The sequence below is a fragment of the Mus musculus genome, chromosome 1, assembly GCF_000001635.26.
Source record: "Mus musculus strain C57BL/6J chromosome 1, GRCm38.p6 C57BL/6J".
NCBI lineage: Eukaryota > Metazoa > Chordata > Mammalia > Rodentia > Muridae > Mus > Mus musculus.
This window is the reverse complement of record NC_000067.6, coordinates 107,147,166-107,162,776: the sequence shown is the minus strand read 5'-3', so window position 1 is coordinate 107,162,776 and position 15,611 is coordinate 107,147,166. Positions and strand designations below refer to the sequence as shown.

Here is a 15,611-nt window from a genome sequence, read left to right as displayed (position 1 = left end):
TATGGGCTGGTTTAGGTAGTTTATCTGCTCTTGTTTAACCTTTGTTACATGGAATCTGTCTAGAAAAATCATTGATTTCATCTAAATTTTCCAGTTTTGTTGAGTATAGGCTTTAAAAGTAGGATATGAATTTTTTTTTTTAATTTCCACAGGTTCTGTTCTTATCTCTTATTTTTCATTCCTGATTTCATTAATTTGGATACAGTCTCTGGGCCATTTAGTTACTTTGGCTAGGGGTTTATCTATCTTGTTGATTTTCTTAAAGAACTAGCTTTTGGTTTGATAGATTCTTTGTATCATTCTCTTGGTTTCTATTTGAGTGATTTCTGCCCTGAATTTGAAAATTTCTTACCCTCTACTCCTCTTGGACATATTAGCTTCTTTTGTTCTAGAGCTCTTGGGTATGCTATTAAGTTGTTAGTGTACGGTCTCTCCAATCTCTTTACCAGGGCACTTACTGCTATCAATTCTTCTCTTAGCACTATTTTCATTGTGTTCCATAAGTTTGGGTATGTTGTACCTTCATTTTCATAACGTTCTAAAAAGTCTTTAATTTCTTTCTTTATTTAATTTATAACCAAATTATCACTGAATAGAGAGTTTTTCAGTTTTTGTTTTTGTTGAAGACAAGCCATAGGCTGTAGTGATCTGATACCTTGCATGAGATAATTTCAATTTTCTTGTATATGTTGAGGCTTGTTTTGTGACTGATTATATGGCCAATTTTGGAGAAGATAACATGAGGTACTTAGAAGAAAGTGTATTTTTTTGTTTTAGGGTGAAATATTCTGAAGATATCTGTTAAAACCATTTGGTTCATAATCTCTATAAATTTTACTGGTCTCTCTTTATTTTCTGTTTCCATGACATGTCCATTAGTAAGAGTGGGTTATTGAAGTTTTCCACTATTATTATGTGGGGTTCAATGAGCATTCAGGCTTCAGTAAAGTTTCTTGCATGAGTGTGGGTGCCTTGCATGTGGTGCATAGATGTTCAGAATTGTGTCTTTCTCTAGTTGTATTTTTCTTTCCTAAATATGAAGTGTCCTTTCTCACCTTGCTTGATAACACTTAGTTGAAAGCCTATTTTATTGGCTATTAGGAGAGCAACTCCAATTTGTTTCTTGTGATCATTTGCTTGGAAGACTTTTTCCTAGCCTTGGTGATCACTTTGGACTAGAATTAGAATTATTTTTCAATTTGCATAGAGTAATTGATAGAGAAACTGATAGAACTCATGAAAATGTCATAAAGAATAAAGACCTAATTTAGGTTATTTAGTTGTTTGGTATCTTAGGTATTCATTTAAGGCAATTCAACAGTTTAAAATAAGGTAATTTTTGGTGTCGTGCAGAACAATAGAGTTGTCAGAAGTGTAACAAGGCTTAAAGTTTAAAATACTATCATTGCAAATGTACATTGCAGATGAGTCTGCAGCTGACAAGGATGAAAAAGCTATCAATCATATGACCTGTGGCAAAGGGAAGTACAGTGATAGGATGTGAAGTCAGCCTTTTCTCACAAATTTGCATACCTAAAAAGACTAATCTGGTTATGAAATCTGAAGTTGATTAACTTGAAATACAACTGAAATGATGAGGCAACAGTGGTAAAAGGAGAGGTATAAATTCCAGATCTCAGGATCAGCCACACACAGGCTTCTATCCTTCCTGCTAACTTCTGCCTTCAGAAACACAAGTAAGTGCTTCCAGCTATTATTGATGAACAGTGTGAACTATGTTTGTGGATAACAGTACTTTATTATATCATGTGTATGTAATATTTTGCCTGATTCTACTATTTTTGATCTGCCAAAGAAAAGGTAATGCTTCCTTCAGTTAATTTGATTTTTTAAAATTAGGTATTTTCTTCATTTACATTTTGAATGCTATGCCAAAAGTCCCCCATACCCACCCCACACTCCCCTATTCACCCACTCCGACTTCTTGGCCCTGGCATTCCCCTGTACTGGGGCATATAAAGTTTGCACAACCAACGGGCCTCTCTTGCCACTAATGGAAGACTAGGCCATCTTCTGATACATATGCAGCTAGAGACATGAGCTCTGGGGGATACTGGTTAGTTCATATTGTTGTTCCACCTATGGGGTTGCAGATTCCTTTAGCTCCTTGGATACTTTCTCTAGATCCTCCATTGGGGGCTCTGTGATCTATCCAATACTGACTGTGAGCATCCACTTCTGTGTTTGCTAGGACCCAGCATAGTCTCACAAGAGACAGCTATATAAGGGTCCTTTCAGCAAAATCTTGCTAGTGTATGCAATGGTGTCAGCATTTGGAGGCTGATTACGGGATGGATCCCCAGGTATGGCAGGCTCTAGATAGTCCATCCTTTCGTCTCAGCTTCAAACTTTGTCTCTGTAACTCCTTCCATGGGTGTTTTGTTCCCAATTCTATGAAGGGGCAAAGTCTCCACATTTTGGTCTTCGTTCTTCTTGAGTTTCAAGTGTTTCGCAAATTGTATTTTCTATCTTGGGTATTCTAAGTTTCTGGGCTAATATCCACTTATCAGTGAGTACATATAATGTGAGTTATTTTGATTTTTATCTAAATTAATTATTTTCAATTAAATTATGTATCTGGACAAGCATGTAGGATTTGTGTCTGGCAACTACAGAATCCAAAAAAGGAAAAGTTGAGAGGTGATTTTTGACAACTAGCTAACAGCAAGCTACAGAAATCTTTATCTTGGAATTCTTTTGAAACCTTTCAACCCAAAACTAGCACAGCTAGTGAGAAGAAAAGATAAAAGAATTCTCTATTAGCTGTTTGCAAAGTCTTAAAGACACTAAATTCATTCCTTCTAGTACATTGCAGAAGGCTTAAAAATAATAAATTTATTCTCATAATCTGATAATACAGCTATGTCATTTTATTTATGAACTCATAATTACAGAGAGATGCTTTATTTAGTGAAATCGTTCTAACCTTTGTGCTGAATTTATGCTGTTCTAGGACTTCAAGTTCCCAGTAAGCCACCATGATTCGTTTTCATGCAGCTGATGTTAAATTCGCAGTTGAAATGTACAGGCAGCTCAGAGAATCAGACAAGAACATTTTCTATTCCCCGATCAGCATGATGACAGCATTAGCAATGCTCCAGCTTGGAGCCAAAGGAAACACTGAAATACAAATTGAGAAGGTAGGTCTAAGCTTCATTTTGTTGATCAGCTTGAATTAGTCTCCCTAGCTCTCTGTCAGTGTATAAGCAAATGAGCATAAAGCTTGATGCCTGAGAAGAACAAGGTGCTGAGTAGGCATTACCATGACTGTGACCATGAAACTAAGGGAGGGATACACCCTTCCCAAACATGGTCCAGGTGATTCCTGATATCCCTTAGGTACTAGGCTAGAATAATTGCAGTCAAGTGTTCAACGACAAGAAATTATCTTAAATGGTAGAGACTATTGATGCAAGAAATAGATTGTCTCAGACCTGAGTGATGAGAGTTGAAGTGTTCCCTAAGCACTGAGAGGGTGGGCATCTAATTGTGTCACTGGTGATATATAAGGTTTATAGTGTTTCTTACAAACACTAGTACAAATATTGGGAGTATATATTTTCCCAAATTTTTAATTTTCTTGCCTTTACGTTTCAGGGGTTTGTTCTGTTTTTGTTTCCTTGGATTTAGACAGAACTTTAAGTGAATTTTTCTTGCTGCACTTAATGTCTCTCCCAGGTTCTTCAATTCATTGAAACCACCAAGAAGACAACAGAAAAATCTGAACACTGCGATGTAAGTGCAGGGTACCTCATTCCTAGAAGAGCTGCAGATTTTTGACAGCATTATAATTTAAAGTGACCATTTTACACCTAAAAGAATCAGTCTAGAGGGGAATTTCCAAACAAAAGAGATTTGGATGTAGGTTAGGGTCATGCTTCTTTCTTGTAGTCATTTAGTTCATTAACTACAAAAGAAGGTCAGTATTGGATGGAGAGGAGGATAGTCAAGATTTAGCTCTAGCTGTACCACTCACAGGTAGGAAACATGACCAAAGCTCTGCCCTGATGCAATGGGAAGGATTCTAGTAAAGTGGGAGTAGAAAGGAAAATGATTCATCATATACAAACACAAAAATATCTGGCTTGCTACACGTAAAATGTTATACAATATTGCAAGATAACAGTACTGTCATTATCAAAATAATGTGACTAAAACAATTGTACCTTCATTCAACAATTGGATTATGATAAATAATCACATATTCACATATTAAGAGAACTAAGAACATCTTGGAAAATGACTGTTATCAAACCTATACATGTTTAAAACCTTAACCATGCTACATTCTTAGCAGGAAAACAGAAGTGTCCTGATTTAGAGATACTTGGATTCACAATTTGGCTCTGTATCATTTTGTTGAAGAGATCATTAAAATCTCTGGACCTTTTTGTTTTTATCTACACTGTACTCAGATTTATTTTACTTACATGTAGTCTAGTCCTTAGATTAATTATGGGCATATGCTATCTTATAGGCAGAGATTATCTACCATGAGAGAAGAAATATTAATTGCACACAATTTCTTTTAGTCAATATCATTAAAGAATACATACACACCACACACACACACACACACACACACACACACACACACACACACACACACGTATATATCAGGGATGAATATAATAATATATTTGAAATAGGCAAACAGCATAACCATATATTTGTGATTGTTAGAAATGATACACGATTTATAGCTTTAAAGAACTTAAGACAAATCAACCTAAAATTACTACATATTTAGTTCAAAAGATGAAAAACTAGATAATGTGAAAGAAAGAAAACAGTCATTTCTGAAAAATGTTGAATGTAAACTACAGATATTTAAGTTAAAATATACCAAATATCAGAAAATGTTCAAAATTGTCATTGAGATTACAAGTGTTTGGGTATTTATTTTGTGGGTTTGGTATTTGCATTAGCGTAGTAATTCAATGAACGTCTTTTTTGACATTGAAGGATGAAGAAAATGTCCATGAACAATTTCAAAAGCTTATAACTCAGTTAAACAAATCCAATGATGATTATGACCTGAAGGCTGCCAACAGTATCTATGGAGCAAAGGGTTTCCCATTTCTCCAGGTAAGTTTTTCCTGGCTCTGCATCCCTTTAATCTCCATCCTAGGTCCTACGTATATAAATAACCATACATACACATGATACCAGGCAGATTCACATAGGCAACACTTGCTCAAGGAGCACCAGCTTCATAATCAAAATTCTAACTGGATGAATTGTCCACGAGCCTAGTGACTTATGTGTAAAGCATGGGCTCAGGAACACTTCCAGGAGAGAATGTAGGTCACCAGAATTTCCCATTAGACTTTAGTAATGAACCAGCACTGACTAGATCACAGAGATTGTGGCATGAGATTTACGACAATTGGGATGTTTCTGGATTGGGCAAGTTTTCGGAAACCCTGGAGAGAACTGAGGAGGTAGCAGATAATATAGCATTTCCTCCATTGAACACATGATCAAAGGACAATTGCAATGTCTGACCTTAGTGGTAGGAAAGTTCATCAGCCAATCAACTCTTTCAGGACATATTGCTATGAAATTTTCAAGTCAGGCTTTCTTTTCTACCTGTCATCTGCCAGATGCTATATTACTGTAAGGTTGCCTTCAGTTCACTGTGTTTTCTTATTGCCTGCCTATTACCTGAGTAAAAAAATCTTTGTATACATAGACTAATACTTACCATGAGGGTCTACAATCAGATTATAGTATCATCACAACTAATGAAATTTGAGTAATATCTAAGTTGTCCTTAATTCCTTTTGGTTCCTTCACATCTCCAAGACATTTTTGGAAGACATTAAGGAATATTATCAAGCTAAGGTGGAATCACTGGATTTCGAACATGCAACAGAAGAGAGCGAAAAGAAGATTAATTCCTGGGTGGAAAGCAAAACAAATGGTATTGTGTGAAAGGGTCATGGAGAAAGCACCAGAGATGATGGAATGTTCTCCATAAATACAACGTGAGCCAAGAGGAAGGATGAAGAATTTAGCAGAAAGTAAATCAGTTTAAATATAAAAGGAGATTTGTTTACATATAGATTAGTTACTAGACTCTTTGAGAATCAGGAGACTCCACTGTAACATATGTTCATATCATAGCAATTTCTCTAAGTTTCAGGCAATTCTGGAAAACTATGAGTAAATGTTAGAAAACATCCCCTTCTCTTTTGTCAGTCAGAAGAGCAAGGAAATTTTTGGTTACCACAGCTGGATCTCAGACCGTTTCTTAACCCTGACATTTGGAAAGAATTTATTACATTGTCTTTGCCAACCTGCACAGAGATATCTCCAGATGCCTATCCCATATCTCACCTATGTCCATAGGCTAAGCCTGCAGCAATACATTATGAAAGCTAACAGGAGGATACAGCAGAAGTAGTTTCTGATATTACCAGGAATGTGCTTCAGACTATAGAGTCCATGTCATTGGGTAAAACAACAAATAAGAGTTAAGTTGACAGCATAGATCCAAACAGTGTGTCTCAGTACTCACTGAAAGTTGGCCATTATCAACCAGACAGAAAGAATGACAGCCTTTCCTATGACAAGAACTGAATGGTCCATTCCTGATAGCTCACAAAGCACATTGAGGAAGGTTATATCCTATGAACAGATCAACAACTTCTTCTTGTAATGACTTGGATACACAGTGATCAGTGATCAGTGGTGACTCTTGTAAAGCATCCTCCAGGAAAGCTCCTTGTACTGATGATACACACTTTGTTCTTTCCCTTGAAGGAAAAATCAAAGACTTATTTCCTAGTGGGAGCCTAAGCAGTAGCACTATACTGGTTCTGGTGAATGCAGTGTATTTCAAAGGGCAATGGAATCGCAAATTTAATGAAAACCATACAAGAGAAGAAAAGTTTTGGCTGAACAAGGTACTGTTGGCAGTTTATTTACATAATGCCAAATGGTGATGTGTGGATGGTTTAATTTAAATAAAAGTGATATCACAGAAATCAAAAATAAAATATGTGTGTTTTATTTTTGTAACTTTACTTAACTAGGAATAACAAAAAAAAGAACTTTGTGTGGACCTCAAAAACCCTCAGGCTTATGTCTTCAAAGAACGCTGATTTGTTTGGTGTCTCAACAATGCTATCTGTGCTGTCCTATGTCTCCCAGAATATGCTTTGACATCCTAATTTTTTGCAGAACACAAGTAAACCTGTCCAGATGATGAAACAACGAAACAAATTTAACTTCAGCTTTCTGGGGGATGTGCACGCCCAGATTGTGGAAATACCATACAAAGGCAAAGATCTAAGTATGTTTGTCCTGCTGCCAATGGAAATTGATGGTCTGAAGCAGGTAAGGCTTGTGTCTCATATTCTTCCATCTATAACCTGATTTCTTCCTAATGTATCAAATTCATGTAAGACACTAAGGAAAATAATAAAACATGACAATAATGAAAAGTTTAAAGGGAGATATTCTGTCTCACCCTGTAAAGTAATTATTGTACACACAGCCTGAATCACAATGCAGACTTGTCTAATAAGGAATTAAGCAGAGTTAAGAATATTAAATATCAACATGATGCCACTGATATAGAAGAAGTCAAACATGGTTGAAAGAAATATATAGCACTCTAGGAAGTGTTTGTAAATGAAAAGAAAAGTGTTTTTCAATGAAAAGAAAAACATAGAACATTATATGACAATGATAAATATAATACTATGTTCAGGAAAATATAAAGAAACCTCTATTCAAAATAATATAGATGGCTGGGAGCATAAACAATAATGTGTACAGTTTATTTGTGCAAAACAATGATTCTGATTTTTGTATATTGGAAATAAAATCTAACTTTAATTATCTAAATAAATATATCTAAACCAAAAAAACCAGTACTTATGTATTGCTAGAGTTTTCACTTTAATTCATTGTTCATGTAAGTTATAGGCTTTCAGTTAATCATGGCAATCTCTTTTCTTCCACTTTTAAAGCTTGAAGAACAACTCACTACTGACAAATTACTAGAGTGGATAAAAGCAGAAAACATGCATTTGACTGAGTTGTATTTATCTTTGCCTCGGTTCAAAGTGGAAGAGAAGTATGACCTCCAAGTTCCATTGGAACACATGGGGATGGTCGACGCCTTTGATCCACAGAAGGCTGACTTCTCTGGCATGAGCAGCATTCCAGGTCTTGTGGTGTCTAAAGTTTTACACAAGTCCTTTGTGGAGGTGAATGAAGAGGGAACAGAAGCTGCTGCTGCCACAGGAGTGGAAGTCAGTGTAAGATCAGCACAGATAGCAGAAGATTTCTGTTGTGATCATCCATTCCTATTCTTCATCATTCACAGAATGACCAACAGCATCCTCTTCTTTGGCAGAATCTGCTCCCCTTAAGTGTGGTGTCTCTTCCATGTGTCCAGAAAGTTAACAAGGTTGCTGCAGCTAATTGAGGCCTGGAAACATGTTTCTCTTCCTTCATTCTTTTTCTCATATCCAAGTCCCTGCTAAGAATGCATTAGTTGGGCCAGGATAGCTCTATCAACTCTATTTTTCTTCATTCCCTTATTTTTTCTATATATCCATACATTCTCTGGGGGAAAACGTTCAACAAAAGGATGAAGGAATATTTTAATATAATTTCTTCTAATTTAGCATGCATCTGTGCCCTGTGTGAAGCAAGCTAGAGAAAATCAGACCTTCCTTTTAAACTGATTAATATAAGCATCTATATTGTTTTACGAAATATCTGGAAATTTCATAAGCTTATACATGTTGTGATTTTACAAAATACATTTTCAATATAATAATGATCTTTTCAACTTATTCATTTCTTTATCATCCTTTCAACTGTAAGATGTCAATCACTCATGGAGGGAATGTTAAAAGCAAATTCTCCTGTGTTAATTCTGGGATTGTGTGCAAGTACATTTCTACACATGCTTTCTTTTTTTTTAAGAGAAAGAAAATTTTGTGGAATTATATCTTATGTGTTGTAGTACCAGGGATCCCACTCAAAGGCCTCTTGCATATCAGATAAGTTGTCTACCACTAAGCCAAGTCTCTAGCCAAAATAAAAATTTAAATACTATAAAATGAAAGAGCAACTTCATCAAAGGACAGATTGGAAACATATTAATAGTGATATAACTTATTTTATCAGCAGCACCAGTGAGATATCCCTAGAGATCCGTGTTGTCCAGGGTAATAATCATTCAAAAGCTGCTACTACATTTAAATTAAATGAAGACACATTAAGCTAATTAGTTCACTTTCTCTACTACTAGCTGATGTGGCTAGTATATGGTATCTAGCACCCTGGAATATTCAACACTTTTGTCATTCTGATTCCATCACCACAGAACACATAATGGTTCAGCTTAAAAATCTAAATAGCACTATGACAAAAATTAACAACAGTACCTTAAGAGGGCTCTTAATAAATAAAAATATAAGGATTTTACTCTTTAACAGTTAAAATAGAGCTATCCAAAATTCAAATCCAAACTTGGTTTGAATAGAAATCACTGGAACGTTTGAAACCAAAGTACTACAAGAGAAAACAAATGGCTTTCACTCTTTTTCTTTATTATTCACCCTTCATTTTTTGAATTGGATATTTTATTTATTTACATTTCAAATTTAATCCCCTTTCCTGGATTTCCCTCTGCAAACCCCTATCTCATCACCCCTTACCCTGCTTCTACCAGAGTACTCCCCAATTCACCTACCCACTCCTGCCTTACCCCCTAGCATGTCTTTACAGTGGAGCATCAAGCCTCCAAAGGACTAATGGCCTCCTTCTCAATGACACCAGATAAGAACCCTTCCGTTACTCCAGTCCTTCCCCTACCTCCTCCACTGGGATCCCTGTGCTCAATCCAATGGTTGGCTGCTAACATCTGCAACTGTATTGGTCAGGAACTGGCAGAGCCTCTCAAGAGACAACTGTATCAGACTCCTATCAGCAAGCACTTCTTGGTATCAGCAATAGAGTCTGGGTTTGGTGTCTGCATGTGTGATGCATCTCCAGGTGGGGCAATCTCTGGATGACATTTTCTTCAGTCTCTGCTCCACTCTTAGTCCTTCTATTTCCTTTAGAAAGGAGCAATTCTGAGTTAAACTTTTGGAGTTGGGTGGGTGGCCCATCCCTCAACCAGGTGTCCATGCCTAACCTCTGGATATGGTCTCAACAGGTTCTCCCTCCCCTCTGTGGAGTATTTCAGCTAATGTCATTCCCATTTTTGTCTGAGGAGACTCTTTCCTAGCATTCTGGTTGCTACCCTTAGTTTTCCATCCTCCATTGCTACACACCTCTGTTCAATTTCCTGACCCTCTGTACATTTGCTCCATCTCCTCTCATACCTGATCCTTCACATCTTTTCCCCTCCCCCTCTACTCATCTTCTGAAATCCCTCACACCCTCCAATTCCCTTGATTATTTTGTTCCCCCTTCTAAGCATACACACTTTGGTTTTCCTTCCTCATGAGTTTCATGTGGACCATGAGTTGTATTGTGGGTATTTCACTCTTTTCCTAATATCCACTTATCAGTGAGTATATATATATATATATATATCACGTGTGTTCTTTTGTGATTGAGTTACCACACCCAGGATGGTATTTTCTAGACCCAACCATTTACCTGCAAATTTCATGAAGTCATTGAATTTTAACAGCTGTGTAGTGTATTTCACTGTGTAAATGTACCACATTGTCTGTGTCCATTCCTCTTTGAGGGTTCTTTCAAGCTTCTGGCTATTATAAATATGGCTGCAATGAATGTAGTAAAGCATGTGTCCTTATTAAATGTTGGAGAATCTTCTGAGTAGATACCCAGGAGTGCTATAGCTGGGTCCTCAGGTAGTATATTTTCCAATTTTTTTGAGGAACCTACAGACTGATTTCCAAATTGGTCGTTCCAGCTTGCAATCCCAGCAGCAGTGGAGGGATGTTCCTCTTTTTCCAGTCCTTGCCAGTATCTGCTGTCACATGAGTTTTTGAACTTAGTCATTCTGATTGGAGTAAGATGGAATCTCAGTGTCATTTTGATTTGCATATCCATGATGACTAAGGATGGTGAACATTTCTTTAGGTATTTTTCACCCATTTGTTATTCTCAATTGATAATTCTCTCTTTAGCTCTGTACCACATTTTTAATGGGGTTATTTGGTTCTCTGGAGTCTAGATTCTTGAGTTGTTTGTATATTCTCCCTCTATCAGATGTAGGGTTGGTAAAGATCTTTTCCCAATCAGTTTGTTGTTGTTTTGTCCTATTAACAGAGTCCTTTGCTTTACAGAAATTTGAAAATTTTATGAGGGCCCAATTGTAGATTCTTGATCTTAGAGCATAAGCCATTGGTGTTCTGTTTAGCAATTTTTCTCCTGTGCCCATATATTTGAGGATTTTCTACACGTCCTCTTCTATTAGATTCACTGAAACTGGTTTTATGTGGAGGTCGTTGATGCACTTCAGCTGGAGCTTAATACAGGGAGGTAATGATGGATCAATTCGCATTCTTCTACATGTTGACCACCATTTGAACCACCACCATTTGTTTAAAATGTTGTCTTTTTTCCCACTGAATAGTGTTAGCTCCTTTGTCAAAGATCAAGTGTCCATAGTATATGGGTTCATTTCTGGGTCTTCAATTCTATTTCATTGATCTACTTGTCTGTAATTATATCAATACCAACCAGTTTTTACCACTTTTATCACCATATCAGTTTTATGTAGTACAGCTTGTGTTCAGATTTGGTAATCCTCCCAGAAGTTCTTTTATTGTTGAGAGTACTTTTCACTATCTTGGGTATTTTGGTTTTCCAAATGAGTTTGAGAATTGTGCTTTCTAACTCTATGAACAACTTATTTGGAATTTTATTGGGGATTGCATTGAATCTGTAGATTGCTTTTGGCAAGATGGCTGTTTTTATTGTATTAATCCTGCCAATCCAAGAGCATGGGATATCTTTCCAGCTTCTGAGCTTTTCTTTGATTTCTTTCTTAAGAGATTTGAAGTTCGTTGTACAGATCTTTCACTTGTTCAGTTAGAGTCACACGAAGATATTTTATATTGTTTGTGACTATTGTAAAGTGTGTCATTACCCTAATTTCTTTCTCAGGCTGTTATCCTTTGACTATAGGAAGACTACTGATTTATTTGAGTTGATGTTTTACCCAGCCACTTTGCTGAAGTTGTTTATCAGCTGTAGGTCACTTAAGCATACTATCAAATCATCTGCAAATAATGATATTTGACTTCCTCCTTTTGTTGTCTAATTGTTCTAACTACAACTTTGAATAATATATTGAATAGCAAAAGAATAGGTAGCCTTTTCTAGTCCCTAAATGTAGTGGGATTGCTTCAACTTTCTCTCCACTTATTTTTATGTTGGCTACTGGTTTGCTATATATTGCTTTTACTATGTTTAAGTATGGGCCTTGAGTTCTGGATGTTTCCAAGCCTTTTTATCATTAAGGGGTGTGATGATTCCTCAGCATCTAATGATATTATCATGTGGGGTTTTTTTTGTTTTTTTTTTGTTAGTTTGTTTATGTAGTGTATTATGTTGATGTATTTCCATATATTGAAACATCCCTGCATACCTGGGATGAAACCTACTTGATTGTGGAAACATAGGAAATCCAAAATATCATCAGGTTCTACTACAAAATCTTATACTGAACAAACCTGAAATATCTGGATGAAATGGACAATTTCCAAGACAGATATCAGGTACAGAAGTTAAATCAGGATCAGAAACCATCGAAACAGTCCAATAGCCCCTAAAGAAATAGAAGTAGTCAATAAAAATCTCCCAGGTAGACGACCTAATATCAATACTATTCAAACTATTGCACAAAATAGAAACAGAAGGAACACTACCCAATTCATTCTATAAAGACACAATTATCCTCATACTTAAACCACAAAAAGACCCAACAAAGAAATAGAACTTCAGACCAGTTTCACTTATGAATATTGTAAAAATAGTCAATAAAATTCTCACAAACAAAATCCAAGAACAGAACAAAATGATCATCCATCATGGTCAAGTAGGCTTCACCTCAGGGACACAGAGATAGTTCAGCATATAGGAAATCCAACAGAATAATCCACTATGTAAACAAACTTAAAGAAAAAATACCACATGATCATTTCATTGGATGCTGAGAAAGCATTTGGCAAAATTCAACACCCTTTAATGATAAAAAGTCTTAGAAATATCAGGAATTCAAGGCCCATATGTAAACATAGTAAAAGCAATATACAGTAAACCAGTAGCAAACATGAAAAGGAATGGAGAGAAACTTGAAGAAATTCCACTAAAATCAGGTACTAGTCAAGGCTGCCAACTGTGTCTCTATCTAAGCAATATAGTACTCAAAGTCCTAGCCAGAGAAATTAAACAACAAAAGGAGATTAAGGGATACAAATTAGAAAGAAAGTAATCAAAATATCACGATTTGAAGATGACATTATAGGATGCTTAAGTGACCCCAAAAATTCCACCAGAGAACTATTACAGCTGATAATCAACTTCAGCAAAGTGGCTGGATACAAATCAACTCAAACAAATCAGTAGTATTCCTATACTAAAAGGATAAACAGGCTGAGAAAGAAATTAAGGAAATAATACCTTCACAATAGTCATAAATAGTATAAATACCTTTGTTTGACTCTAACTAAGCAAGTGAAAGATCTGTATGAGAAGAACATCAAGTCTCTTAAGAAATAAATCAAAGTATATCTCAGAATATGTGAAGATCTCCCATTCTCATGGATTAGCAGGATTAATACAAATACACTGAAACTAATAGAAGTGAAAGTAGGGCTCAGTGGAGATCCCTAAGGTCCCCAGAGGACTCTCTACTCTACAGGCACCCTAGCACACCCAGGATGTTGAGATCACTGGTGAGTGGAACCCAACATCAGGTCCAAAAAAACAAGAGGGTCTTGGGCTAGCAGAAACAGGGACAGAGGATACCTGCTCGACCAGTGGCTGGGGTTCATTCTGGTCAGCGCCACCCCCCGTGCCATCTTTGGCGTGATCTCAACGGAGGGTCCCAAGGTCCCCAGAGGACTCTCTATGCTGCAGGTGCCCTAGCATACCCTGGATCTTGAGATCACTGGTGAGTGGAATGCAACATCGGTTACAAAAATCCCAGAGGGTCTGGTGCTAGCAGCAACAGGATCAAAGGACAAGTGCAGGCCCTAGCACATCCAGAACCTTGAGATCACTGAGACCAATTTAAGCAGTAGAGCATGTGGGCAGCAGAAGCAACAGAGCTTCTTAGACAGGGTCTCTTTGGGCCTTCATCCTCAACCAGGAGACAGAGCTGAGACCCAGACCCCTGGACACCTTCCCTGCCAGAACAGAGTCAGCCACCAGGGAGGACTCAGACCACAAGAATCAGGATATGGATTTGAGCTCCAGACTTCAGTGCACCTTCCTTAAAAGTGGAGAGCTTGTCTGCAGAGAGTACTCTGACCACTGGGACTCAAAAGAGAGTTGGTCTCTCAGGAGGGCTGACAGAGGCTAAAGAATCACAGGAGTAACAAGCTCCAGCCAGAGACAACTAGAAAATCTAACACAGGAGATTACCAGGTGGCGACAGGCAAACGAAAGAATCTTACTAACAGAAACCAAGACCACTGGGCATCACGAGAACACAGTACGCTAACCACATCGAGTCCTGGATACCCCAACCAACCCGAAAAGCAAGATTTGGATCTAAAATCATATATCATGATGCTGGTAGAGGATTTTAATAACTCACTTAAAGAAATACAGGAGAACACTGTTAACAGGTCGAAGCCCATAAAGGGGAAGCACAAAATACCCACAAGGAATTACAGGAAAGCAATGCTAAACAGGTAGAAGAACTGAAAGAGGAAACACAAAAATCTCTTAAAGAATTACAGGAAAACAAAACCAAACAGATAATGGTATTGAACACAATGATCCAAGATCTAAGAATATAAGTAGAAACAATGAAGAAAACCCAAAGAGAGACGCTGAAGATAGAAACCCTAGGAAAGAAATTAAGAACCACAGTGGTGAGCATCAGCAACAGAATACAAGAGATGAAAGAGAAAATATCAGGTATAGAAGATTCCATAGAGAACATGGACACATCAATCTAAGAAAATGCAAAATGCAAAAAGATCCTAACTCAAAACATCCAGGAAATCCAGAACACAATGAGAAGACCAAACCTATGGATACTAGGTATAGATGAGAATGAAGGTTTTCAAATTAAAGTGCCAGTAAATATCTTCAACAAAATTATAGAAGAAAACTTCCCTAACCTAAAGAAAGAGATGCACAAGAACATACAAGAAGCCTACAGAACTCCAAATAGACTGGACCAAAAAAGAAATTCCTCCTGACACATAATAATTAGAACAACAAATGCACTAAATAAAGATAGAATATTAAAAGCAGTAAGGATAAAAGGTCAAGTAACATATAAAGGCAGAACTATTAGTATTATATCAGACTTCTCCCAAGAGATTATGAAAGCCAGAAGAAGCTGGACAGATGTTATATAGACCCTAAGAGAACACAAATGCCAACCCAGGCTACTCTACCCA

General features: G+C 36.9%; 1 protein-coding gene across 1 annotated transcript; it reads left to right on the top strand.

Annotated features, from left to right (window-relative positions):
- Window positions 1-1,662: 1,662 nt before the first annotated feature.
- Window positions 1,663-8,816, top strand: Serpinb3b (serine (or cysteine) peptidase inhibitor, clade B (ovalbumin), member 3B). Its single transcript, NM_198680.2, has 8 exons — window positions 1,663-1,697; window positions 2,975-3,161; window positions 3,700-3,756; window positions 4,987-5,109; window positions 5,830-5,947; window positions 6,790-6,932; window positions 7,210-7,365; window positions 8,004-8,816. Exons 2-8 carry the CDS (start codon window positions 3,000-3,002, stop codon window positions 8,406-8,408), a joined length of 1,164 nt encoding a protein of 387 aa, NP_941373.1. The 5' UTR covers window positions 1,663-1,697; window positions 2,975-2,999; the 3' UTR covers window positions 8,409-8,816.
- The last annotated feature ends 6,795 nt before the right edge of the window (window positions 8,817-15,611 follow it).

Excerpts from the sequence above, each read along its gene's own strand:
- Serpinb3b (NM_198680.2), top strand. The coding sequence starts at position 3,000 with ATGATTCGTTTTCATGCAGCTGATGTTAAATTCGCAGTTGAAATGTAC. Across the intron at positions 3,757-4,986 it reads AAAAATCTGAACACTGCGAT|GATGAAGAAAATGTCCATGA; the intron begins GTAAGTGCAGGG and ends TTGACATTGAAG. Across the intron at positions 5,948-6,789 it reads GGTGGAAAGCAAAACAAATG|GAAAAATCAAAGACTTATTT; the intron begins GTATTGTGTGAA and ends TTTCCCTTGAAG.